The sequence below is a fragment of the Zea mays genome, chromosome 10 (assembly GCF_902167145.1).
Source record: "Zea mays cultivar B73 chromosome 10, Zm-B73-REFERENCE-NAM-5.0, whole genome shotgun sequence".
Lineage (NCBI taxonomy): Eukaryota > Viridiplantae > Streptophyta > Magnoliopsida > Poales > Poaceae > Zea > Zea mays.
The window spans coordinates 5,644,179-5,671,623 of NC_050105.1; the positions used below are offsets into that span (position 1 = coordinate 5,644,179).

General features: G+C 54.7%; 1 protein-coding gene across 1 annotated transcript; it reads left to right on the top strand.

Moving 5' to 3' along the window:
• Positions 1-23,924: 23,924 nt before the first annotated feature.
• Positions 23,925-25,983, top strand: LOC100501773 (B3 domain-containing protein). The gene is made up of 3 exons (NM_001196435.1): positions 23,925-24,707; positions 24,863-25,061; positions 25,299-25,983. The coding sequence occupies exons 1-3, from the start codon at positions 24,068-24,070 to the stop codon at positions 25,309-25,311; spliced, it is 852 nt and encodes a 283-aa protein (NP_001183364.1). The 5' UTR covers positions 23,925-24,067; the 3' UTR covers positions 25,312-25,983.
• The last annotated feature ends 1,462 nt before the right edge of the window (positions 25,984-27,445 follow it).

Here is a 27,445-nt window from a genome sequence, read left to right on the forward strand (position 1 = left end):
AATCCTCTTGCTTTTCTAAAAGTATATTCTTTTCATTCAAGGCATCAATTAATTCATTAATTTTGTCTATCTTAGATCTATCTAAGCCCTTGAACAAACATGAATAATCTACTTCATCCTCATCACTAGATTCGTTCTCACTTGAAGAAGCATAGGTAGAGTTGCGAGTACATACCTTCTTCTCTCTTGCCATAAGGCATGTGTGACGCTCGTTGGGGAAGAGGGCTGATTTGTTGAAGGCGGTGGCTGCAAGTCCTTCATTGTCGGAGTCGGAAGAGGAGCAATCCGAGTCCCACTCCTTGCCTAGATGCGCCTCGCCTTTTGCCTTCTTGTAATGCTTCTTCTTTTCTCTCTTGTTTCCCTTTTCCTGGTCACTATCATTATCGGGGCAGTTAGCGATAAAATGACCAATCTTACCGCACTTGAAGCATGAGCGCTTCCCCTTTGTCTTGGTCTTGCTTGGCTGCCCCTTGTGACCCTTTAGCACCGTCTTGAAGCGTTTGATGATGAGAGCCATCTCCTCATCATTAAGTCCGACTGCCTCAATTTGTGCCACCTTGCTAGGTAGCGCCTCCTTGCTTCTTGTTGCTTTGAGAGCAAAAGGTTGTGGTTCGTTGATCGGTCCATTCAAGGCGTCGTCCACGTACCTTGCCTCCTTGATCATCATTCCCCCGCTGACGAATTTTCCTAAGACTTCTTCGGGCGACATTTTGGTGTACCTGGGATTCTCACGAATATTATTCACCAAATGAGGATCAAGAACGGTAAAGGACCTTAGCATTAGTCGGACGACGTCGTGGTCCGTCCATCGTGTGCTTCCGTAGCTCCTTATTTTGTTGATAAGGGTCTTGAGCCGGTTGTATGTTTGAGTTGGCTCCTCGCCCCTTATCATCGCGAACCGTCCAAGCTCGCCCTCCACCAACTCCATTTTGGTGAGCAAGGTAGCGTCATTTCCCTCATGAGAGATCTTGAGGGTATCCCAGATTTGCTTGGCGTTATCCAAGCCACTCACTTTATTATATTCATCCCTGCACAATGAGGCTAGAAGAACAGTAGTAGCTTGTGCATTCTTATGGATTTGCTCATTAATGAATATAGGACTATCCGAACTATTAAAGTGCATTCCACTATCTACAATCTCCCATATGCTAGGATGGAGAGAGAATAGGTGACTACGCATTTTGTGGCTCCAAAATCCGTAGTCCTCCCCATCAAAGTGTGGGGGCTTGCCGAGTGGAATGGAAAGCAAATGTGAATTTGAACTTTGCGGAATACGAGAGTAGTCAAAAGAAAAGTTAGAATTAACCGGTTTCCTTTGCTCGTAGTCGTTGTGGTCGTTGTCCTTTTGGGAAGATGTAGACTCATCACTGTCGTCGTAGTAGACGATCTCCTTGATGCGCCTCGTCTTCTTCTTCTTCCCTTCCTTTCGTCTATGACCCGAGCCGGAGTCGGTAGGCTTGTCATCTTTGGGCTCATTGACGAAGGACTCCTTCTCCTTATCGTTGATCACGATTCCCTTCCCCTTAGGATCCATCTCTTCGGGCGGTTAGTCCCTTTCTCGAAGAGAACGGCTTCGATACCAATTGAGAGCACCTAGAGGGGGGGGGGTGAATAGGTGATCCTATAAAAACTTAAACTTATAGCCACAAAACTTGATTAGGCGTTAGCACAGTTTATGCCAAGTGGCTAGAGAGGAGTCAAAACACAATAACCACAAGAATCCAATCACAGAGATGACACAGTGGTTATCCCGTGGTTCGGCCAAGTACAAAACTTGCCTACTCCACGTTGTGGCGTCCCAACGGACGAGAGTTGCACTCAACTCCTCTCAAGTGATCCAATGATCAACTTGAATACCACGGTGTTCTTGCTTTTCTTTTCTCAATCCTGTTTGCGAGGAATCTCCACAACTTGGAGCCTCTCGCCCTTACAAAAAGATGTTCACAGAGAATCACAGAGCAAGAGAGGGATTAGCAACTCACACACGACACAAAGATCACAGCGAATACGCACACACAAGACCCAGACTTGAGCTCAAAAGACTAGCACACTAGAACGGAGCTCAAATCACTAGAATGTCGAACAAGTGTGCGAGATTGATGTGTGAGTGATCAAGAGTGCTCAAGGAATGCTTGGTATTCTCCTCCATGCGCCTAGGGGTCCCTTTTATAGCCCCAAGGCAGCTAGGAGCCGTTGAGAACAAATCTGGAAGGCCATCTTTGCCTTCTGTCGTCGGGCGCACCGGACAGTCCGGTGCACACCGGACAGTGTCCGGTGCCCGACTCCTTTCCTTAAATGGCGAAGCCGACCGTTGCAGATGCGGGAGCCGTTGGCGCACCGGACATGTCCGGTGCACACCGGACAGTCCGGTGCCCCCTTCCGACCGTTGGCTCGGCCACGTGTCCCGCGCGGATCGCGCGGCCGACCGTTGGCCCTGGCCGACCGTTGGCTCACCGGACAGTCCGGTGCACACCGGACAGTCCGGTGAATTTTAGCCGTACGCCGTCAGCAAATTCCCGAGAGCGGCCTCTTCGGCCGAGATAGCCTGGCGCACCGGACACTGTCCGGTGCACCACCGGACACTGTCCGGTGCACCACCGGACAGTCCGGTGCCCCAGACCGAAACAGCCTATTGGTTGTACACAGCCAACTTTCTTCTCTTCTTCTTCTTCCTGTTTCTAATACTTAGACAAGTATATTAGTACACAAAACCAATGTACTAAGACTTAGAAACATACCTTTGCTCTAGATTTGCACTTTGTTCATCCATGGGTATTAATTCACATTTAAGCACTTGTGTTGACACTCAATCACCAAAATACTTAGAAATGGCCCAAGGGCACATTTCCCTTTCACTTGTAAAAGCTAGCAAGAGACACCAAAGATTGTGGTGGTCCTTGTGGGATCGAGAGTGATCCTTGAGAAGAAGAAGAGCTCGCCGATCCTTGTGTGATCGGGAGAGAGGGAAAGGGTTGAAAAAGACCCGTCCTTAAGTGGACTCCTCAACGGGGACTAGGCCTTCGAGGGCCGAACCTCGGTAAAACAAATCATCCGTGTTCATTGTGCTTTTGCTTGTGATTTGTTTGTTTTCCCTTACTCTAAGTTCTCTTGCACCATTCTTTGCTAATATCATTTGGTGTTGCTTCAAGTTAAATTCCCATTTAGTGAAGCAACAAGTTGCAAGAAAAAAACTTGTCCTAGTGCTCTTCTCATCTAAGGCATCTTGCTTTGTTATTCTATAACTTACTAGTTGTATTGATTTATCACTTCCGCATTATTTAGCAATACTCTTTTCAAGCAAGAACTTAGTTTCTATTCTACGATATTTGTATATCTTGTTCTAACCACTAATCAAGGGATCTAGTTGGGGGATAAAGTTTTAATTTTCAGGTTCCGCCTATTCACCCCCCCTCTAGGCGACTTTCAAAAAGCAAGCAAAACACCGTGGTATTCAAGTGGGTCTTTGGACCGCTTGAGAGGGGTTGATTGCAACCCTCGTCCGTTGGGACGCCACAACGTGGAGTAGGCAAGCGTTGGTCTTGGCCGAACCACGGGATAACCACCGTGCCATCTCTATGATTGATCCTTGTTGGTTATTGTGTTTTGTTGAGGATTCCTCTTTAGCCACTTGGCAATTATTGTGCTAACAATTAACCAGGTTTTGTGGCTTAAGTTTTCAAGTTTCACAGGATCACCTATTCACCCCCCTAGGTGCTCTCAATCACGCCCGGGGTGGCTGAGACGATGATGCCAAGTCACATAAGAGGTGGCTGCTGCAAGAACATGCGAGGCAGAGGTCGATGTAGTGGAAGCAGGCAGGCGAAGCGTGTAGAAGGGCCCGGGGCTGTCACACCGAGCGAGAAAGCTCCTGGTGGTAATATCCTTCATAGAAAGACTAAACGGGTCAAACTCCATGGAACAAGAGTTGTTAGTAGTGAACTGACGGACGAAAATAAGTTTTTGAATGATGTGGGGGGGGGCAACAAGGACGTTGGTTAAACGGAAAGGACCGGGAAGGACCACATCACCTACTAAGGTGACAGGAAGGGCGGACCCGTTTCCAAACAATGATGGAATAGAGAAGGGAGGGGTGGGCAGGGGAGGTGGAAGATAGAATACCTGCGTCCGGGTTGGTGTGGTTGGAGGCGCCAGAATCCGCCACCCAGTTAGAGACCGAGGTGGGTGGGGCCAACGTCATCATGGAGAAGGAGCTGGTGAGGGACTGAGTGTCCCACCCATTAGTCCAGGGCCCCCACATGGGCTGGGTCGGAGACCCCGAGAGCGGTAGAAGACCTTGTTGAGGCTGGGGAGGAGCCGAGGGTGCCACCAGAGGTGCAGCGGCAAAGAAGACCTGCTGAGAGGCGGTGGGGCGAGGGGTCGAGGCACCCGCAGACGGCCCGAGCCACATGTGAATGGTGCCAATCCACGGGTTGTAGAAGGATGACCATTGATAACCACCTGAAAAGCCACCACGGCTGCCCGACAGTCCACCGCCACTGCGTTCGCCCTTGTGATCGTGGCCGCGAGCCCCCCCAAAGCCAGAAGCCTGTCGCAGAGCTCCAGAGGGCGGTGGGGCTGGAGTGCTGTGAAGAGGAACCTCCCGGAGTCGGAGGGGGTAGCCCGAGGTGCGCCGTAGAGCGCCGTGGCGGGAGCGGTGGTTGCAGTGGTGGAGAGGCGAAGCTCCTCGAGAAGCAAGTCGTTCTTGGCCTCCGCAAAGGTGGGAAACGGCTTCATGCGGGTGAGGATGGGCGCCACGCGATCGAAGCGAGGACTCAGACCACGTAGGAGGTTGAGCACGAGGCTCTCATCGGTCATGGGGGCCCCGAGGGTGCAGAGAGTGTCCACCATCGTCTTCATCTGTCGGCAGTACTCGTCCACAGAGAGATCGCCCTAAACAAGCCGGCGGAAGGTTGTCTCTAGGTACAGAATCTAAGTTTGGCGGTTGCCGAGGAACTGAGCCTCAAGGGCACCCCAGATCCGGTGAGCAGTATCGTCCGACACTCGAACGATGTCCTGAAGCTCGGTCGTGAGGGTGCCATGGATCCAAGAGAGCACCACTTTTTCCATCAGGAGCCAATCCTCCGTCGGTGCAGTGACCACGGGTAGAACGTGGTCGGCGAGGGTGTAGCGGCGGAGGGTCTGTAGGACCTGTTCGCGCCACCGAGGGTACTGAGTGGAGTCCGGCGCGAGAATGTCGGTGACGGTTACCTGGATGCTTGTGAGGGCCGCCGCCTGGGCGTCAAGAGAGGCGCAAAGGGTTGAAACTAGGGTGAGCGCGGGCTCGAAAGTGTCGACGTTGTGATGAGCGGACGTGGGGGAACCATCCGACACGCCCTTGCCAGCGAGACGACGGTAGGTCTCGATGTACTGGCGCTCGATGGCATCGACAACCGCCTGCTCATGCTCAAGAGCACGGGCAGTGTCCTGGGCCCGCTGGCGAGCCGGCGCAACGGCAGGCCGGTTGGCAGCGAGGATGCCTGCAGCGTCATCCAAAGGGGAGGAGCACGCAGTGTAGAGTTGAGAGCGGACGACTGACTGTAGACGGTCGTGCCAATGGCGCCACTGGGAAAAACCGGGGGCAGCGGCAGGGCGTCGTCGGGGCTGAGCACGACTGTCTGGGACGCGTCTAGAGGAAGGGAGACCAGCGTGGGGCGGACGTCGGCGAGGCCAGCGCTGACCGGACCTGGCGGCGGCACGGGCGAGGTTGGTGCCGGTGGCGTAGGGGGGCGCGGGACGAGCGCCAGCGTGGCCGGGGCGACCAGACTCAACAGCGGCACGAGTGGGGGAGGCACGGGCGACGCGGGCAGGGCGCCGGCGGGACTAGACCCGGCTGAGTTCGGCGGCGGCGTGGGGTCTCCGGCCATGAGGGCCAGCCCCGGGGTCGCGCCGCGCGCGGGTGTAGGGGGCGTGGCCAGCGTAGCCCTGTAGTAGAGAGGGAGAAGGGGGAAGAGCTCGTCGGAGGAGAGAAGAGGTGGCCGGCCAACCATGGGGGCGGCGGCGACTCGAGGGAGGAGAGGGGCGGCTGCGGCGGCTGGAGGGAGGAGAGGAGAAAACAAGGTCCTAAGGCTGTGGTATAATGTTGGAATACTGAATTGAGAAACCCTAGCTACAATCTTGGGTATAAATATGGAACCCTAATGGGCTAGCAAACATACGGTCCATATATACATAATACTCTAACAATAAGATTGTTTGGTTCGAATTCAGAGGTTGGAATAGAATTATCTCGGTGTTGTCTCCGGCTATCCCTCAAAATTAGAGGGACGAGAGAGGGAACGCCGAAGGACATGATTGTTCCGGCTGTCTTCACCTATCCCACAACCAAACACACTTCAACATTATTTACAAATATTCTAATGCATGGGATAAATGGAGATTAGAGTCACATGTGTGTTTTTTTCATTGCTCACTAATTTGTTTGAAAACTTTTATGATCATGTTTTTTTTACAAAAAACAATGGCACAAATGATTAAAATGAGTTCGTTTCAGGAACACAACTTCTCTATTCTGAACTGTAAGGTATATTTGTTTTGTACTAAGTCAAACTTTATAACTTCGATCAAGTTTACTGAAAGAAGAGACACCAACGCATAGAACATGAAGTTAGTTCCACTAAATCTACCGTAACATGTCTCTTGGTAATGCTTTCCGTTCGGTCTTATAAATGTTAACATATTTCTTGTGCAAAAATTCAAAACTAGAGAAGTTTAATTTGATTGATTAATTTAAGACCAAACTAAAGCACCTTTTTTTTTGAACGGTGGGAGACCTTCTTCCTCTCCTGAACCATGCAAGCAAGCACCTCATGTAACAAAAGGATAGCTATGAATTTTGTCATGGCACCGGCCAGGGACGGCAAAGTGTGGAGAAGAACGTGTTATCAGGTAACATATCATGAAGGCTCCTCTTAGCTAGCTTTTGCTACCATATCCCAAGATGCACACGCCGAACCAAGACACTAGCTGGCCACCTATACGGCTGGCTGGCTATACGCAGCTTTTGATTTGGTGCCCACATGCCGCGTGCAACCCATGCTGCATGCACACAAGCTTGCATTTAAATTTTTCAGGACCAACACGGTCACGTTATCATACATGTTTTCAGCTAAGCCAGGGCCAATACGCACAATCCTGTTGCATGAATCAATCATTAACGACGTAACATGCATGCATATATGCAGTTTCGAGCAATCAGGACCCCGGCAGAAATTTAACTTCAGAAAGAAACTGCAAAGTTCCGTTCTTTTCTTTGTTGCGGCCCTATGCGATGCGCATAGTCCGGTACCATTCAAACTCTACAAAGTTTGGAACTTTTCTTTGAAAGGTACCATTCAAACTCTACAAAGTTTGGAACTTTTCTTTGAAAACCTTGCCGTTGGTCCATCTCAGACATGAAAGTTATACAGTTATGCTTGTCTTCAGGGGTGGATCTCCACCCGGGGCTGCCTGGGCTGCAGCCCCAGACGGCACTCGCGGCCCACCAGAGGCCCACCGTCGCGTCCAGCCCCAAATCCTAACCCTAGCTCCAGCCTCCAGCCGCCGCAGCTCCTCTCTAGGCTCCACTGCTCCAGCCGCCGCACCTCCAGGGCTCCACTGCTCTAGTCGCCGCGCCTCCTGCCTGGCTATCTCCTCTGTCCTCTCCACGACTCCACTTCTCCAGTCTGAGTAGTCTCCAGCGACCACTAGGAAATTCATTAGTTCACGGATTGTGTTAATCATCAAACACCAAAACTCATTAAGTCAAATGGCCCGAGGACTATTTTCCTTACAGTTGGGATCAATATAATGAGAACCTATATGCATAAGATGTATTAGTTCTCAACGACGAAGGGACTGAACTACGACGAAGGATAGAAGTATGCAGTTATGCTTGTCATATGGGTCTCTCGTTGAGTTTGTGATCTAAATTCTGAAGAATGATTGTTCCCTACTCGGTTTAGGGTTCCACCTATATATATATATATATATATATATATATATATATATATATATATATATATATATATATATATATATATATATATATATATATATATATATATATATATTTGCCACAGGAGATAATATCTCAACTGTAAATCTCATGTGATCTGTAAACAACCGAAAAATAGTGAGATTGTTGCTGTCCGACGCCCGTGGTTTTTTCCCTTGGTGTTGAAGGTGATTTCCACGTTAAATATGTATCTTCTCTATGTTTGATCTAGTTTGTGTCGTATTGATTCATAACATCTCTGTAGCGAATCCACTGTTGACATCTTCGTAGTAACGTGCGGTGGGTCCCATGGGTAAGCCTCATGGTCCAGGGTACGGTGCATCCGTTACATCTTTCATTATATGGTGGCCACCCTAGAGACTCCGATGGAGATCCATTCGACTGGGATTGACTTGCCCACGCCACGCCGGCAGCCCGGCACCCTGGCCGATCTATCCCGTCGCGGTCCTCGTCGTCGTCCTTGGCATGCCATGGGCCATGGCAATTGGCAAACGAAAACGACGTGTGTCATTTAGCTCTGTGCCTCTGTTGCGTTCTGTGTCGTCGTCCCCGCCGCCGATCTGGCCCCCGGCCCGGTCCCCAAGTGGCACGAATTATTAGCGCGCGCGCGCCTCTGCACGCGCGTCGTCTATATCCTCACCCAGCACCGTACCGGCCGGCCACACCCGAAGTGCACTGCACACAAGGGTATGCGATAGATGTACCCGAGCACAGTGGCCCAGCGCAGCGTACGCCATGCACACGCATCACACCCATGAAGCCAGCCAGCGCGTACGTGGCCACGCACGCGCTACAGGGCGGCGAAACGGATCGCCACTGTATGTGCGGCGCTATAGCTAGCTGCAATGGCGGCCATGCAGTACGCGTGCAGGCCGGCGGCCGTGGCGCTTGCAGGACGAACATGTATGTATACTACAGTAGATCCACTGTACACGATTCATTGACGTGATGAGCGTGCCACTCGCCAGCAGGCAGCAGGCAGGTGGAGAGGTTGGTAGGTGCCCTGCCCGGCCCGTACATGCATCACCTCATATATACATATAAGAATGACGTACGTACGTACGTTACCCGTTCGTCGTCGTACGTCGTCCTTGAGCTGAGCCCTGCACAGCTTGGCGTGCCATGCGCGCGCACAGTTCGCCAGCCCGGTGGAGCACTGTCACTGTGCGCGCCCGCCCGCCCGCCGGAGAGCTTGCCAGCTATCCTATCCATGGCGACTACAGGGCACAGGCATGCGGCATGCCGGCCTGTTTGTTGCGCGCACGCACGCTTGTACAGTGCCAAAAGCAGCGAGGCAAAGGCGTACATACATACACGCATACATATTCACGGGTCTGATGGATGGACGCCCAGGCCAGCAGTCTGTTGGACCCTGCGCGCTAACAATCGTCGTGCGCTCGCCTCTTGGTGTTTGGTACGGAGGAGACGCGGTCGACCACCCGCGGGAATGTAACCTTCCCGGCCGGCCGGCGTCGTCTGCCGTGGCCTCCTACATCGCCACACGTACGGCGGCGCTGGGCTGGCTGGCTACCGGCAACGGCGAGGGAGCGAGGCGCGCGGCCCGCCCATGCACACGCTAGTAAGTACGCGGCTACCAGTGTAGACTGTTGACTGTTGAGCACCGGGCCACTGGCCAGGCCGGGCCGGGACCTCGCCCGCGACGCATGACGACTGTTGGAACAGGCAGGGCCGGTCAGAGCAGCGGTCGAGATTTAGTTGAAGAGTTCGTGGCGTACGGGGTCTGGCCCTTGGCGTACGGCTGGGCGCTGGGCGAAGTATGCCCTCGCCAGATGCCCTTTCACGGAGGAAGGGTGGTGCGAAGTCCTGCCTTCACACTGAATTTGCGAAACCGTGACCCGGCCGCCTTTGTGCGTGATGCGGAGGGCTTGGCGGTGCGGCTCGTGGGGCGTTACGTGCCGAGGACGGAAGGCCAGCGCAGCTTTGACATCCGCGGGTCAAATGAACGTTTGAACAGGGTCTTCGAATTAAATCAACTGCCGTACGACGGTTACCCTGGTCAAGACGAAGCGGACCGCCGTGGGAAGAAGCCGGCGGTGGAGACTGGAGGCGACCCTGCGCTGGTGGCCGCCGCCTCCTCGAAAAAGAGAAAATTAGGTACTGCGATGGGAAGACTTGGGGTGTCTGATAGTTTCGCTAGATATTTAATGAGGACGTGTGCGGCCCCGGGGGAGAGGATGTCTTCGCCCGAGCTCCGGGAGTCTTCGGCTCGGATGCTGAGGGTTACCGGGGGTTGTTGGCCTAAAAACATTCCTATCCCCTGCGCGGCTGAGGAGGACTGTTTTACATCTCGTATGGTTCATCGGTGGAAAGTTTTTCCTTATGGGCGAAATATCGGTCATGTTGTGTGGGCAGTGATGGACAAGGATCGCCAAGGCGCGGCGCGAAAACGCCAGGCGACTGTGAGGGTTCACGAAGCCCGGCCGAAAAGGCAGCGGGGAACGGCGAAGGCTGAGGCCTCTGGCGGAGGCAAGCCGCCGCTGCCGACGAAGGTGGGCGCCTCCGCGCCTGGCAAGGCGCCGGAGACGACGGTGGGCGCCGGAGGCCCCAAGCTGTCGAAGGTGGTGCCGTCTGTCAGTGGGGTGGCGGAGGCTGCGAAGGCGGCCCGATCGCTGCCGCCGCCTGGCAAACGCGTTGCCGACTTCGGCACCGAGATTGATGTGGAGGATTATCTTGGGGGTAAGTCTATATGAATATATATATATACCCTTTTTTTTCTTTTTTTTTAATTTGTTGACGCGTTGCAGGGTCGGACGAGGGCCCGCTTGCTCTAGTTGTGCCTGGCGCGGCGATCGCGACGGCTGCGCCAGCGCCGAAGGCGGGGGGAGAGACCCTTGGCGCCGGAGGCGAGGTGTCTGCCCTCGCGCTGGTCAGAGACGAGGCGGGCGTGGCGACCCGTCGGCTGAAAGGAGCGACGGAGGCGCTGAGTCGAGCGACGGAGGCGCTGAGTCAGGTCCGCCGAGCTATACATTTTTTTTTACGCAACGACCTTACGTGTGTTCTGCAGGTGGCTGACTTCACCAGCCGCACTGCGTCGGGGGCCCTTACGGCAGCGTTGTCTGCCGAGGTCGAGAGACTTCGGACGCAACATGCGGACGCTGTCCGTGAGAAGTCGGCCTCCGACAGCAAGTGCCGCAAACTGGCGGAGAAGGTGGCCGCCCTTGAGAAGGAGAAGGCTGACCTCCGGCGCCAGCTGGCGGGGGAGAGGAGGGAGGCCAACGAAGCCATCGCCAAAGAGCAGGCTGCGCAGGCGGAGGCCAGGCTGGCGCGGGCGGAAGGCAATATTGCCAAGGAGCTCGCCGGAGAGCTGCAGCGGCGGCTTACTGCCCAGGAGAGCCGCGTGGAGGGGGCCGAGGCCGCGATGCGAGCGGAGGCCGAACGGACGCGTACGCAGCTCATGACTTCATATCGCGAGCTGGGTGTGCGGACGGGTGACTTCGAGGTGCCGGAGCGAGAGGCCGGGCTTCGCTGTCTGGAATGGGTGCAGGAGGAACTGCAGGAGCTCCCCACTGTCTTGGCGGGGTTGATGGCGTTCACCTCCCTGGTCACCTGCGAGGCAGCGATGAACGCGCTCTCTCGCGAAGGCTGCCGGCACTTTGAGGCCCTCGACCAGGTGGATGAGGATTTCGGGCGTGATATCTTTGAGGTCGAAGACCCCGTGGTGAAGGAATCCGCCGGGGCCCTCTATGACCGGATGTGGGGTTCATACGGTCGTGAGGTGGTCCGGGCGCGGGCCGAGGCTGCGAGGGCTCAGGTAACGTTGTCGTTTGCCCGGCGTCTGCTGGATGCGGTCTGTGCGTGTGTTTGCTGAATTTTTGTGCGTTTTGTTTTAGGCGGAGCGCGGCGAGCGGGTGGACGACTTCGGGGCGCTGAACAGCGCGCTGCCTGAGCCGGAGACGACCCCTGCGGAGGCCGCGACTGGAGTCGCCCCGGGACCGACCCCGGAGACTGCGGAAGATGCACCGGGCGCTCCCGCATCTGCCGCGGCCGGCGAAGACCTTCCCCCAAAGGTGGCCGAGGGCGCGCCAGATGCCCCCGCAGCTGCTGTGCCGAGCGCTGAAGATCCAGCAGAGGCAGCGGCGGAGGCTCCCGCAGCGGCCGGGCCTTCGCAGGTGGTGTTTAGGGTTGAGGGATTTTTGGATGTTGTACTGAATTTTGGTTGCTGCGCAGGTTCAAGATTTTGGGCCTGCGCACGCAACCGCTACCACTGAGTTTTTGGCGGCTTCGACCGCGGAAGATGGAAATGAATGTGGTGGGTCTGTTTCTGAGTTTTTTGATGTTACTGACTCTGGGAGCTCGGTTGAGTGGACTGAGGAGTCGTCGGAGGAGGACTTGGATTATTTTGCGGCCTTGGACGTGGCTGCGGCGGAGGCTGCACCACATGCTGCGGACGCGCCAGGCGTGCCCGGTCCTAGCACCGGGCACCGACGACGAAGGGCGGTTGCAAAGCGTAGGATTAGTGCGGAGGACGGGGCTCGGCTTCGCGTTAGTAGGGCTGGCCGGTAGGAGCTGCTGTCTTTGCCGGGCGCCTCGGGTGTAGGGGAAGGGGAGCTGCGAAGCCTTTTTGCGGGTGAGGAGCTTAGGATAATGTTATTTAATTATAGAGAGATGGGGATTATTCCTAAGGTTGAGCCGATGTAGGGCGTGGTGTCCTCGCTTGTGTATGTGTAAAGGCTTGTAAAATGGAGTTGTGTGCCCTCGCGTGCCTGTGCCTGCGAGGGCGCTGTGTACTTTGTCTGGTGTGACTGATTGATTGGTCTTGCTGTCGTTTCTGCTTTTTGTTATACTGTGCTGGCTGCGCCCTTAGGCGGCTCCTGCGATAGACTTCGGATTTTTGCGCGTTTGTGCTTGGTCCGGCTGCACCTTTTAGGCGACTTCTGCGTACTTGTTGTGCTGAGTCCGGCTGCACCCTTAGGCGACTTCTGCGCGGATAATCTTCGCGATAGACTTCGTTTTTTGCGCACTTGTTGTGCTGAGTCCGGCTGCACCCTTAGGCGACTTCTGCGCGGATAGTCTTCGCGATAGACTTCGGATTTTGCGCACTTGTTGTGCTGAGTCCGGCTGCACCCTTAGGCGACTTCTGCGCGGATAGTCTTCGCGATAGACTTCGGATTTTTGCGCACTTGTTGTGCTAAGTCCGGCTGCACCCTTAGGCGACTTCTGCGCGGATAGTCTTCGCGATAGACTTCGGATTTTTGCGCACTTGTTGTGCTAAGTCCGGCTGCACCCTTAGGCGACTTCTGCGCGGATAGTCTTCGCGATAGACTTCGGATTTTGCGCACTTGTTGTGCTAAGTCCGGCTGCACCCTTAGGCGACTTCTGCGCGGATAGTCTTCGCGATAGACTTCGGATTTTTGCGCACTTGTTGTGCTAAGTCCGGCTGCACCCTTAGGCGACTTCTGCGCGGATAGGTCGCACGCGAGGGTGGCTAGCGCTTAGCCTCGCGGTGACTTCGAATTGGTCGAATGCCGAAGACCGTTGTTGCGGTCTTTTTTCGACACATGCTTTTGCGGGGGATTTTTTCTCACATATATTACATGGCTCCGCCTCGTTAAAAACCTCACCCCCCGGGAGGAAAAGAGTGCGGGCCGGTACAAGATTGTTTGCGGCGAATTACAAGGGCGAAATCGGCCCTAAATGGGTCAAACAAAAAATTTGCGAAGGTTGTCGACGTTCCAGGAGTGCTCTAGGTCCTCGCCGTTTGGCGTTGTGAGCCTGTAAGCACTGGGGGAAGCTTTTGACTTGACTATGAAGGGGCCCTCCCACTTGGGCTCCAATTTGCCCTTGGACTCCGTCCGAGCTGTTCGGATGAGTACGAGGTCCCCCTCGCTGAACTCCCTCGGGATGACTGCACGGTCGCGCCATGCTTTGGTCTGGGCCTGATATTTGTTCAGGGCCTGTAAGGCGAAGACCCGGTCTCCGTCAATGAGATCTTTTGAAGTTGGCTCATCCACGTCGGGGACGGCTGACGGAACTGTACGCGGGGACCCATGCTTTATTTCTTGCGGGGTCATTGCCTCCGATCCGTATAGAAGGCAGAAAGGAGTGAACCCGGTCGCTCTGCACTCGGTTGTGTTTAGCGCCCAGACTGCCTCTGGTAATAAATCGGTCCACCTGCCTTTTCTTTCATCGAGGAGCATCTTTTTGACAGCTGTGAATATTTTCCCATTGGCGCGCTCCACGACCCCGTTGGACTGCGGATGATAGACTGAAGCGAAGGCAAGCTTGGTGCCGATGGAAAAACAAAAATCCTTGAAATCTTGGCTGTCGAACTGTTTGCCGTTGTCGACTGTTAGCTCGGACGGTACTCCGAAGCGGCAAACGATGTTCTGCCAGAAGAATTTTTGGGCAGTCTTTGATGTGATTGTGGAAACAGCCCTCGCTTCAATCCATTTAGTGAAGTATTCGACAGCTACGAAGGCGAACTTAAGGTTCCCCTGAGCGGTGGGCAGGGGCCCGACGATGTCCAGGCCCCAGCGCTGGAGAGGCCATGTATGGGCAATCAGCTTTGTATATTGCGAGGGGTTGCCTGACCGAGGGGAGAACTTCTGGCAGGCTTCGCAGGACCTCGTGACCCGATTTGCGGCGCAGATCATTGCGGGCCAGTAAAACCCTTGACGGATCACCTTGGCAGCCAGGGCCCTTGGCCCTGCGTGCGAGCCGCACGTGCCACTGTGGACTTCGCGTAGGATCTGCATGCCTTCGGTTTCGGTGACGCATTTGAGCATTGGCAGACTGACCCCTTTTTTGTATAGTTGGCCCTCGATCAGAGCGAAGTCCCGGCTTCGGTGTCTGAGGCGCTTTGCCTCACTGACGTCGGCTGGGTGATAGTACCCCTGCAGGAACAGGGTTATTGGTGCCCTCCAGTCTTCTGTCATGATTAGGTTGACTATACGGTGGCCTTCGCTATCATTAGTTATCTGGAGCCCTTCGGGGCTCCGGACAGCTGGGGTGCCGATGGTGTGGAAAAACACGTCGGAGGGCAGGGGCTCGCCCCTGGCGGCGGCCTTGGCTAAGGCATCGGCCTCCTCGTTCTTGGCCCTATCCACATGCTGCAGGGTGAATCCCTTGAATTGTCTCTCGAGACTTCGGATAGCCGCGAGGTATTGCATGAGGGCGGGGTCTTTTGCTGCATAGTCTTTCTCGACCTGACCGGCAACAATCTTGGAGTCTGTTTTGATGATACATGTGGTGACTCCGAGGGCCCTTAGCTTGCGGAGGCCGAGGATGACTGCTTCATACTCTGCTATGTTGTTTGTACATTTGTCGGATTCCAGAGCGAAGCTGAGGCGTGCTGCATATCTGTGTTTGACTCCGGCTGGCGAGGTGACAACTACAGCGACGCCTGCCCCCGCATGACACCATGCACCGTCGCAATGGATGGTCCAGACCTTTTCTGCGGATGGGTCCGGTTGCGTTACTGGCCCAGTCCAGTCGACGACGAAGTCTGCCAGGACTTGCGACTTGATAGCTGTTCTGGGCTCGAAGCAGATGTGGTAGCCGGAGAGTTCGGCTGCCCACTTGGCAATCCTCACTGATGCCTCCGGGTTCCTGAATAGTTCGCCGAGCCCCCTGTCTGAGGTGACTCGGACCTTGAATGCTTCAAAATAATGACGCAGCTTGCGCGAGGACATAACAACTGCGTAGGCTATCTTCTCCAGCTCTGTCATGTTGCATTTGGACGGTGTCAGGACTTCGGAGACATAGTAGACAGGGCACTGTCTGACTGCGCCCTCGACTGTCTGCTCCTGTACCAGTGCCGCGCTGACTGCGTGTGGCGAAGCCGCGACATAGAGCAATAAGGGGAGCGAGGAGTCGGGGCTCGTGAGGATGGCCAGCTCCGACAGGTACTGTTTCAGTGAGGCGAAGGCCGCTGCTTGCTCCGGTCCCCAAGCGAAGTCCTTCGCTCCCGGAGTGTTTTGAGGAAGGGGAGACTTCGCTCGGCGGACCTGGAGATGAATCTGTTGAGAGCTGCCATCCTGCCTGTCAGGCGCTGGACGTCCCTGGCAGACTGCGGAGGCGACATATCGACGATGGCCTGGATCTTGGTTGGGTTGGCCTCGATGCCGCGGCGGGACACCAGGTAGCCCAATATCTTGCCCTGGCGAACACCGAAAACGCACTTTTCCGGGTTTAGGCGGAGTCGTGCATCTCGCATGTTCGCGAATGTCTCTGCTAGGTCGGCGAGATGGTCCTCCTTATTCTTGCTGGCGACGACGATGTCGTCCACATATGTGAATATGTTTCTGCCGACCTGCCCCTCGAGCACTGTTTTGGTGAGTCTGGAAAAGGTGGATCCGGCATTCTTGAGACCCTCCGGCATTCTGACAAAGCAATAAGTGCCGAAGGGTGTTATAAAGCTGGTGCTAGCCTTGTCTTCCTCCTTCATGTATATCTGGTGATAGCCGGAGAAGCAGTCGAGGAGGGACATGACCTCGCATCCGGCCGCGCTATCGACTATTTTGTCGATCCGCGGCAACGGGAAATTGTCCTTTGGGCAGGCCTTATTGAGACTGGTGAAGTCTATGCACATGCGCTATTTTCCGCTTTTTTCTGCACCATCACGACATTGGAGAGCCACGTGGGGTAAGCCACTGGCTCGATGAATTTAGCCTCCAGGAGGCGATGCACCTCCGCCTTGGCGGCCTCTGTCTTTTCGTCTGACATTTTGCGAAGCTTCTGCTTTTTGGGTCGCACCGAAGGGTCAATGCCCAAGCTGTGCTCAATTATGGCTCGGCTGACTCCGACCAGATCGAGGGCAGACCAGGCGAAGACATCTTTATTCTTGGCCAGGCAGCAGAGAAGTCTCTCTTCTTCAAGTGAGGTGAGGTCTTCGCTGATAGTTACTGTCTGCTTGGGTGTGGCCTGATCGAGGGGGACAGTCTTGGTCCCGTCTTGGCACTGCAACTGCGCCTTGTCGTGCTGCTTGTCGGTTGGGCTGGCCGGCGCAGGGACCTCGCGCTGGGTCGAGAGACAGTGTACGTTTCTCTGACCGGGCACGAAGTCCCGCTCAATGTTGCGCGCCGTCTGCTGGTTGCCGTAGACTGTGATGGCGCCTAGCGGGCCTGGTATCTTCATACATAGGTACAACCCGTGGATGGCAGCTTCGAACTTGTTGATGGAGCCCCGGCCCATGATGGCGTTGTATGGATATACCATGTCGACAATGTCGAAGGTTACTTGCTCACTTCGGGCATTGGGCGCTACACCGAAGGAGAGGGGTAACTCTATCTTGCCAACTGGAAAGGTGCCCTTGCCGCCGAAACCATACAACGGGTTGTCCGAAGGCTTCAGCAAGCTGTGGCTTATACCCATGCGGTCGAAGGCGTGGAGGAAGATGATGTCCGCCTGACTGTCGTTGTCGACTAGGACTTTGTGTAAGTCCCAGCCTGCCACGCTGCAATTGATGACCATAGCGTCGATGTGGGGGGCGCTGCGCAGGTCGACGTCTCGTGCGTCGAAGGTTAGCGGTATGTGGGACCACTTCGTCTGCACGACTGGGCCAGTGACGGCGACATGGTTGATGCTGCGGTAGTGGTCCCGCTTCTGCCGCTTGGTGTCGAAGTCAGTGCTGGACCCCCCTGTTATCATGTGAATGACTCCGCGATATGGTTGATCGGCGAAGTCTTCCTGCTTTGGGGCATGGGGGATGTTCTGATGTTGCTGGTGTGGTGGTGGGGGTGGAGGAGGTACGATTTGTACTTCCTGATGGTGTTGGTAAGCGTGGTGCGGTGGATGCGGAGCGGGAGCGTGAATATATGGTGGAGGGGGTGGCTGGTAATTATGCGCGACAATTCTGGGATTGTCGGCTGGCTGCGCCCGCGCCATTCTGTCTCTGGTGGCCTTCGTCTCGGGGCAGTCTTTGGTCTGGTGGGCGCAGTCTTCGCCATGGAAAAGGCAATAGAATCGGCGCGGCGGCTGTTGCGCCCGCCCTCGACCCCTGCCGCGAGTTCCGTTTCCGCGGCCCTGAGGGGGATAGTCTTGGCGGCGAGGGGGATCAGCAGCAGGCTGTTGGTTGACGATGTTGTGCACTTGCTGTTGACTGCGGCCATCTCGACCGGAGTCTGGTTGTGGAGTCCTCGTCCAGGTGCGGCTGGACTGCGGGGCATCTTTGGGCTTCCGCTGTGACTCAACCTTGCGCTGGTGGAGCTCTTCGGATTTGGCATATTTTTCGAAGAGCTGATATAGCTCCTGCAAGCTCTTTGGTGGATCTCTGATACAATGGCTGTAGAGGACGCCAGCCCGAAGGCCATTGATGGCGTAGTGGATAGCGATCTGATCGTCGACAGAGGGCAGCTGTGACTTGAGTGTTAAGAACTTGCGGTAATACTCACGCAGAGTCTCTTTTTCCAGCTGTTTGCAAAGCGAGAGCTCGGCCAAAGCGTCGGTGTCTGGACGGTAGCCTTGGAAGTTGAGGAGGAACTTGTCCCTGAGACTTCTCCACGAATCAATGGACAGCGGAGGCAATCTGGTGAACCAGGTGAGTGCTGGGCCCTCTAGTGCGATGATGAAAGACTTCGCCATTGTGGCGTCGTCTCCTCCGGCTGATGCAACGGCGACCTGATAACTCATGATGTACTGCGCCGGGTCGGTGCTGCCGTTGTACTTGGGGTATGCCCCCGCTCGAAAGTTCGCCGGCCAAGGCGTCACTTGTAGGTGTGGCGCCAGGGGACTTCGCTCGTCGAGGTAGTTGACCCCTTGGAATGGCGCGCCGTGCTGGGAGACGTAGTCATGCTGGGGGAAACGCGGGTTCTCCGGCTGTGCCCGGTGTTGCAGGGGTGGGCCATGCTGCCGGCCGAGGTGGCCTTCGCGCGTGTCCTCCGGTTGTGTGCGCTGTTGGAGGGGTGGCTCTTGCTGTAGACCGAGGTGGCCTTCGCGCTGCATCAGCGCGATCTCGCGCTCGAGGTCTTGGGCTTTCTGCTCCTCGTCGCGTATCATTTGCCGCACTTTGGCTAATGCGGACACACGCTGGCGCTTGGCCTCCAGTATCTCTTTCTGCCTCTGGAGATTGCGGTTCTTGAGGCGCAGGGCGCGCAGCTGCAGCTGTTCTTCTGTTGAGACGCCGAGGACCTCGCCGTCCTCGGTGAGGTCCGCGCCTTCCAGTGGGGCGAAGCCTGAGGGCGGCTGTGACTGTCCTTCGGTTCCGCAGGTGCGGAAGGTGTCGTCTTCGCCGGTGTGGGGAACATTGTCTTCGGTGGGCTCTTGGTGGGTGGATTGGGTGAGGACGAGGGCCTTGCCCTTTCTTGCGGCCAGCAGTGCTGCCTTCGCAGCCTCGTCAGCCTTGGGGTTAGCTCTCTTGGGTGCCATCGCGGGTGGTTTTGTCGTAGCACGAACGGTGGGCGCCAAATGTTGGAACTCGCTCTCAGCAGCAAGAAGGCCAACAAGGGTAAACGGTGGTGACAACAGGGTTACGTGCACGGGGGCAATAGCTCTGTTGATCTGGCCTCTCACGGGCACTGTGCGGGGGTATTTATAGGTATCTGAGTGCCCAGCGTCTTGTGTTAAGGACGCATGTGCCCTCAGACACCTATTTTATCCCCAGAATATTCCCATAAAGCGGGGTTACAGACCGTAATTACAAGTATTCCTTTACAAGTTAGGCCCGTAATACAGAGGCGGCCACGCGGGGCCCGTTACAATGGGCCAGATCACACGTGGGCCTTGGGACTGAACGAGGACGCGCCGTGGCAGGACGTCGCCGCAGGCCTTCGTCAAAGTGCCGAGTCCTGCGAAGGGTGTCCCTGCCCGCTTTGTCTCTGTCGGACCAGCGGCTGCAGCGAAGGCTTCGAGCGAAGGGTGGCGTCTTTGCCTTCGCCCCAACAACAACGACGACGACGACGCGCGCGCCAGCCGGGACGCTGGGCCTGGCCTGGCCTGTAGAGTCTGGACCGGGGGTGGGGGACCAAGCAAGTGCTGCGCGGCGTGCAGCGACGACGAGCCAGCCGTGCTGTGCGTGCCAAAATATCCGCGTCTGCGTCGCGTCGCATGCAGATGCAGGGGTGGCCGGCCGGGGCCTGGTGGAGACTGGAGGAGTGACGAAGACGACAGAGGAGGAGAGGGGACGCCGCGCGCCCGGCCGCTCGTCCGGCCACCCTCCCTCCCTGGCCTGCCTGCGCTGCGGCCAGTGTTCTCAGTTCTCACACAGGCGCTTACCACTGCTGTCTTCTGTCTCATGGCGCTGTTCATTCTTCTCGCGTACGTCCACCGTCTCGGTTTTTTCAGTGACTCGACCAGACCAGACCAGACCAGCTCGCCTTTTTCAGTGGCTCCTTTCCGGTCGTGCAGCAGTGCAGAGACCAGCCGGCCGGGGCTGCGCTGTGTCCACGCATGGCTGGCTGGCTGGCTCCCTGCTGCACTTACCAGACTTGAAGCTGAATAACATGTACGGGAGCGGAAGAAGGTGGCTCTCAGTCGAACAGTAGGACGTACTACTGTTGGGTCCATCAGCAGCAGCACATGGTGAAGTAACTGCAGTAAAAAGGCTGTATCCGACTGCGGAGCGCAGGGCCAAACTGAAGCACTCACAAAACACGCCAGTCCCTGGCCGCTTTCTTCGTCGTCGTCGTCGCCGTCAAGAGCAAAAAGGCACGTCACGGCGCCGTCCGTGTCCGGTGGAAAAAGGGCACGCTCCAATCCAATGTTGCCTCTTGCGGCGACGACGACCAAGGCCACGAGGACATCACCACCGTCTGGCGTCTGCTATTGCACTGCAGCGCGCGGCACCGACTTCCAAGGCGGCGCGGGCGCGGCGGTTGGTTCACCACGCAACGCAACGCACGCAATCCCGACCCCGGCCGGCCGGCCGGCCGCAGAGGATCTGCCCAAAAGATCGTGGCGCGCCGGTGCAGAAACTTAGGCAGCCGCGCCGCGCGCGCACAAGACGACAGCATGCGAGATCATGGGGTGCAGGTGCAGCAGCTAGCTACTACTACTACTTGCCATGGAAAGCAGCTGAGCGCCGCAGGAATAAACATGAGCGTAATCAGGGAGGGGCATTAGCATGTGTGTCCTGTCCCCTTATCTCTATCACGGAAGCACTATTCAATTCAATCCAATCGAATTCAACCAGGGAGGAGGAGAGGTGTGTGTGTGTGCGTGCTGCGCAATCGTGCATGTGCACGGAGAAAAAAAAAGATTGGTGGGCGGGCTGCGGGCAGGTGAGCTGCATGATTGAAGCCGCGACGTGCTTAAATTAACCTTGTTGTTGTTGCTTCTGCTGCAGTACTGTAAATCTGCACCACTTGAATGAATGAAACTTGCATTGGGGACAGAAATCTGCGCCAGTTCTTGATGCATGCGCGCCAACCTTGTTGGAAATTGGAGAAGACGAAGTGAGGAGGGGGGGGGGGGGATCTCTGGCCGCAGCGCAGGTCCAATAACCTGATCTCGTCGTCTCCTATTTCAGTGTACAAGAGGTTTTTTTTTTTTTGGTTCGGCGCTTGGGAACTTGGAGCCCCCAGCGACAGCCGACAGCAAGCGAGGCAGCGCCGGAGCGGCAGCAGCAGCGCAGGGCCATGGGGGAAGCCGACGACGACGCCGAGTCGACGACGCAGCGGTAGACGTACGTACAGGTAATGCCAAGGCCACGTGTAACAAAACCCCACGCGCAGTTCCTGTCCTTTCCCCCCTCGACCCCCCTTCCTGCCACTACTAGTCAGTAGTACGCGGTGTCGTCTGATTATCAAGCAAGTGACCACCAGCTGTTGTTGTTCTTCATTGTTTGTGTGTGTGTTATATATAAGCACGCATTAGCGCGGGAACGAACAATGCAGCATGCATGCATCTACCTAACCTACTAGTACTACTACCCCGAGGGTATACCTGTCTCCGAAGAAGCAAGCAAGGCGACAGACACCACACCGCCGGCGATTTCATACGTCCCCATTCCAAAAAAAAAAAAAACAGGTTTACGGAATCTGATGATACAGATCTGGCATTGTTAAATGGCAGGACGACAGGTCATCTGCCGCCCGATCTTCCGGCAACAGGAGGTGCCCTCCCAAATGCCTGGTTGTGCCTGATAAATTACAACCGCTAATTGTATAGTATACAGTCTTGCAATGCCAATTAATTGCCAAACACAGACAGGAGAGGAGGAGGAGGACGGGGCAGGCAAGCACAGTCGCTTTGCCCCCACGCAAAAGCCTCGATGGACAGACACAGACACCAATACCATGGTGAAGGCTCCCACAGCAGCGCGTGCAGCTAGCGTCCGTACCAGGGGCAGGCTCAGGTTCGTCGTCCTGCACTGCACCCATGGTTTCAATGCGAATAATGCAGCAGCAATTGCCATAGTCAGCCACAGCTAGCCACAGGGCCTTCAATTCAATATATGGGACTGGCCGAGCCCTTGATGGTGTTGAATCTGAGACCAAAAAAAAAAAAAAAAAGTGGCTGGTTCCAGTACATGCTTGTTGGGATGTTAACTTTTTCGGCCTTATATTATTCGGTTGTGAATAAATAACATTTAGAATTTGCTATATAAATTTTCTATTCTTGTTTTTTAAACGTTGAGCCTATTTAAAAAGTAAACCTCAAACTCGTTTTATACACTTTTTAAATAATTGATATAAAATCTGGATACAGTTTTTTCCCATCTTTTTTTTTTGTTGTTGTAGGGGGAGGGGGGATATTGTGTACACACAAAAAATTAAATACAATTTTATTCTTGTATTTTACAATATTCCTTAATAGCATGACTTAGAAAATAGCTTCGAAATCCATATATACACATATGTTAAAATAGTAGATTTGTTTTTGTAAGTGGGGATATGGTACTAGGGAGGGAGGTGGGAGGAGGGGGGAGGAGCGCTGGAGCAAGCTGAGAGGAGGGAATGCAGTGCAGAGACAGCCCAAATGTGACGTCTACTTGCTTCCCTCAGAGGACAAAAGCCACCCCACACTCGTACTCCACAGTTCACAATACGGTCCTCAACAGTTAGAGACTAGAGAGAGGAAGTGCTGTGCTGCTGTGCTGGGATGAACTGAACTGCTGTGCATGCTGCCTGGCAATCCGTACGTGGTAGTAGAGGCAGCAGCACAGCAGACAGGCCAGCAAAAATCTGTCAATTCCACCCCCATCTCGTCAGGTTAATCCACCACCCAGGACAGGACAAAAGAGACAGGGGGCCGTATGGGAAATTGGAGACGGGGGGTGTCCCGTACTCCTGCAGGACTCAGCTTTTCTCTTGCACCTTCCCAAAGCCAAATGGAAAACCGACTGGCCTAAAAAAACCACACTAGGCCTCCAACTCTATCTATAGTCTACCTCCTGTAAATCTCCTCCAATTATATTGCCGGATTACCAAATCAGCTCAGAGAGGAGGGAGAGCTCACCGGGACAGTGGCCGTGCATGCGGATGCATAGCATAGCATAGGCCACCCCCCAACCACTCCTCGCACATGGAAAGGGCATGCTAGGGCGGTCTTGCCGTGTCCCCCCGGTCCTGGATGGGTGTGATTAGGCCACGATGGCCACCAGGCGCCAACTTTTTAATAAGTGGCCATTCTAACACTGGGGGCTGGCTGCTACATATTCTTTCATCACCCCCCCGATCCTTCACTTTGATTCTTCCTGTCTACCTAGGTTAAAATAATGTACTAGTAGCTGTACTCTCCTCCCTCCACCTCTCTCTCTCTCTCTCCTCGAGATCAAATGCACCTGCACCAAAGACCTCCCTGGGCAGCAAGAAAGTCTCCTGCTCATCATGCATGCATGTACATGACCTTCCTACTCCTAGTCTCCTAGCTACCATGGAAATATATAATTGTACACCAATGGTACAGTACATGTACAGGCAGGCCTCACTGACGACCATCTAGAGTCTCTACTGCTAGTGCTACTGCTAGTCTGCTACTTGGGAGGCTGGCTATAAATGGCTGGCCATGACATATGCAATGCATGCCTCCCTCAGCTCCCTCTACACAGCAAACGGCACACCACTCACCTCGCTGCCGATCTTTCTTCCCTTCCCTTCCTTCCACCTCGGCTAGCTAGCTAGTTATTACCTTAGCATCCCACCACATCACACCAAGGTCACGCGGCGGCCGGCAAGAATGGCGACGCACCACCTGGCCCAGGGCCACCCGCAGGCGTGGCCGTGGGGGATGGCCATGTACACCAACCTGCACTACCACCACCACCAGCAGCAGCAGTACTACGAGAGGGAGCACCTGTTCGAGAAGCCACTCACGCCGAGCGACGTGGGCAAGCTAAACCGCCTGGTGATCCCCAAGCAGCACGCGGAGAGGCACTTCCCCCTCGGCGGCGGCGACGGGAACGGGAACGAGAAGGGCCTGCTGCTGGAATTCGACGACGAGGCCGGCAGGCCGTGGCGGTTCCGCTACTCGTACTGGGTCAGCAGCCAGAGCTACGTGCTCACCAAGGGCTGGAGCCGCTACGTCAAGGAGAAGCGCCTCGACGCCGGCGACGTCGTGCGCTTCGACCGGGTGCGCGGCGCCGGCGTCGGCGCCGCCGACCGTCTCTTCATCTGCTGCAGGCGCCGCGGCGAGAGCGCGGCGGCGGCGTCGGCGGCGGCGACTCCGACGCCGCCGCCCGTGGCGCCCGCGCTTAACGCCGGCGAGCAGCAGCAGCAGCAGCCGTGGAGCCCCACCGTGTGCTACAGCACGTCGGGGTCGTCGTACCCGCCCAGCCCGGCTAGCCCCTACGCCTACCACATCGACACGCCACACGCAGGTACCGTACTACTAGCGTCCAGGAACAGAACACCTCTCTTTCTCTCTCTCTATCTCTTTACGAGAGATTGACGTGACGCTAGCGCAGAGCAGAGACTATGAATGTCGTCAGCTGACGCCGTTTCCGGTTGTTGACATGATTGATGATGGCTGCAGGCGCAGGCGAGGCGGACGCCAAGAGCAGCGGCGGCACGCCTACTACAGGTACAGCGCCGACGAGGAAGCTCCGGCTGTTCGGCGTCAACCTCGACTGCGGCCCGGAGCCGGAGACGGAGACGCCGACGGCGCCAATGTACGGCTACGGATACGTGCACCAGAGTCCCTACGCAGCAGTGCCCGCAGTTCCCAGCTACTGGTAATAAGCAAGCACGGTCGGAAGGAACATCACCGAGATCATTCGGTCGCATTATACGTACTGTACTACTGCTAGCTGAAGCTGATAGAGCTAATTAAAATGGACAAGCATATAAGCAAAGCGTCAGTTTCTCTTTTTTTTAATGTTTGCTCAACTTGTATAGGAAATTAGGAATGAATAGGATAGGAGTAATTGTGAACGAGGACTTAGTTATGTTTTGTTTTCATTTGTCAACAGGGGCAGTTCATGAGACAGACGGACGGAGGAGATGAGAGAGAGAGAGAGAGAGAGAGAGAGAGAGAGGAAGGGGGAGGGGAGGAAGGAGATCTGAAGCAATGTTCTTGAGAAGCCTGAAGCCTAAAGAACCAACAACCAGCGACGAAAGAAGAAACTTAGCTACCACTACTACTACTGTTCTCTCTTCTCTGTCTGTAGTACTGAGCCACCACAGGTCTGGTGGAATTGACCGGCGGGATGGAAAGAAAGGGGGAGCGAAAGAGATCGCTTGTTTCCCGGGCAATCTTCTCCTCCTCCCGGCACCGCAGACTGGGCCACCCCCTCCCTTTTTCTCCTTCCTTCCGCAAACAAACCAACCCTACGTGCCGGACCGGGGGGGCCCCCTCTTGCAAGCCAGCAGGTAGCAGTAGCTAGAAGGTTTCAGGAAACATCAGGTTGAATGAAAAGGAGTGGGGTGGCTACTAGCTAGCTAGCTAGCTAGGTAGAGATCGAGACAGGGGAGTGACGGATGGTGACACACATGCATGCATGCATAGTAGAAAACAAACAAGAGGACATGCTTGCAGTCATGTATACTGGTAGTAGTACTGTGCTGTATGTGCGCGTCGTTTGTGGTAGGAGTAGGAGTGTAGGTGAGATGTGCTCCTTCAAGGAACAGAGAAATGTCCTCATGGGGATTTTGTTCTTCTTGCGGTTTTCTTTTTTCCTACTGCTATTGCTATGGTCGTTCTTTCATGCACTCTTCCTCTGGTACAACCAAAAATCCTTTCACCTCTGATCACGACGGTGGATGTGCAGTGAGTGGCATTGCCAGCCTTGTCCAAACAAGCGAACCAAAACACCAGGGTAAAAACCACCAAGCAACAAATAAAAGAACCGGCGCGATGCCGATGCCGATGCCGACATCTGGGGATTTCCATGTCCCGATCCCTGGTCTGGTCTGGCTACCATCCATCATGAGTGGCAGTGGGCGGTTCTCCACCTTTTTGTTCCCTCGGGAAGGAAAAGGCTGGGCAAAAGTTTCAGTGTCCAAGTGGGCTCAGTTTTGCCCTAATCTATAGTAAATAAGGATACTGGCTGTGGCTGGCCAAGCTGACGGTCGTGGTTACAGGCAGGTTGCAGACAGGGCAGGGGCGAGATTCCCCGCAGCAGCAGCAGCACGTACGTATCGAACGAAAGATGGACGCTTAGATTAGATCTGTCTGCCTGCCCTTCTCTTCCTGAGTCCTCCTTAGTCCTGACGTCGGAAAGGCTTTGTAGTACGAGGCAAACAAGCTGGTCTTTGGGCCCAGGACCAGCCGGCCGTCGGTCAAATAATTCAGAGCAGCGGTATGGGTAGAGAGGCCTGGCGAAACCTGACCTAACCAAGCTGACGCGGCGCAATCTGCATAGTTTAATTAATTATATACTAAGGGAAAAAGACTGTAGCTAGCTGCCTGTAATACTAACATGCATGTCACAGTTGCGTTGCCTTCGTGTCCACTTGTGAGGCACAAGGGAGCTTAAACAAAAGGCATGAAGAATCTAGAGTAGCAGCCTGTCACCTTAGGTACTCTGCAGTCTATGACCAGCATATATTGTGCATATGACCATGTAAAATACTATTTTACACATTAGATTATACTATTTACATAATAAAGTTTCAAGCTATTTGTTAGCCAGCTAATATCACTAGGATTTAGCCATCTAACTAGAAACAGAACCTTAAGACTTGTTTGGTCAGAGTTAGGATGAGATTTGGTCAGATTTAGCCATCCTAGTAAAAATTAAATAGGATGAGATTTAATTCTCTCTGATTCAGATATAACCGAACAAGCTCTAACTTAGTTCTTAAAAAATTAGGATTCCTTTAGTAGAGCTCATGCAAGCGAATCAGAATCCATACCTCCTATAAACTCTCGCTCCAGCACTAGCGCGCAGTGGAGCAAAAAAAAAACACACTAGAGAGGAGAGAGAAAACTACCTAGAGATGATTGAGAAAAGGAGCTCCTATGAACGGTAGCTGTGTATGAGAAGTGAGATCAGGTAAGAGTCTACCAAAGAAACTCTTACATTTAAGACTCCGGAATGTATATTCTTATCAGAATATATTCCATGGTAAATATAACGATACCCATTTAGTATGATAAACACTAATATTTTAAAAT

Bases quoted from the DNA above. Each gene is read 5' to 3' on its own strand.
- LOC100501773 (NM_001196435.1), top strand. From the start codon at position 24,068: ATGGCGACGCACCACCTGGCCCAGGGCCACCCGCAGGCGTGGCCGTGG. The intron at 24,708-24,862 runs GTACCGTACTAC...TGATGGCTGCAG, and splicing joins CATCGACACGCCACACGCAG to GCGCAGGCGAGGCGGACGCC.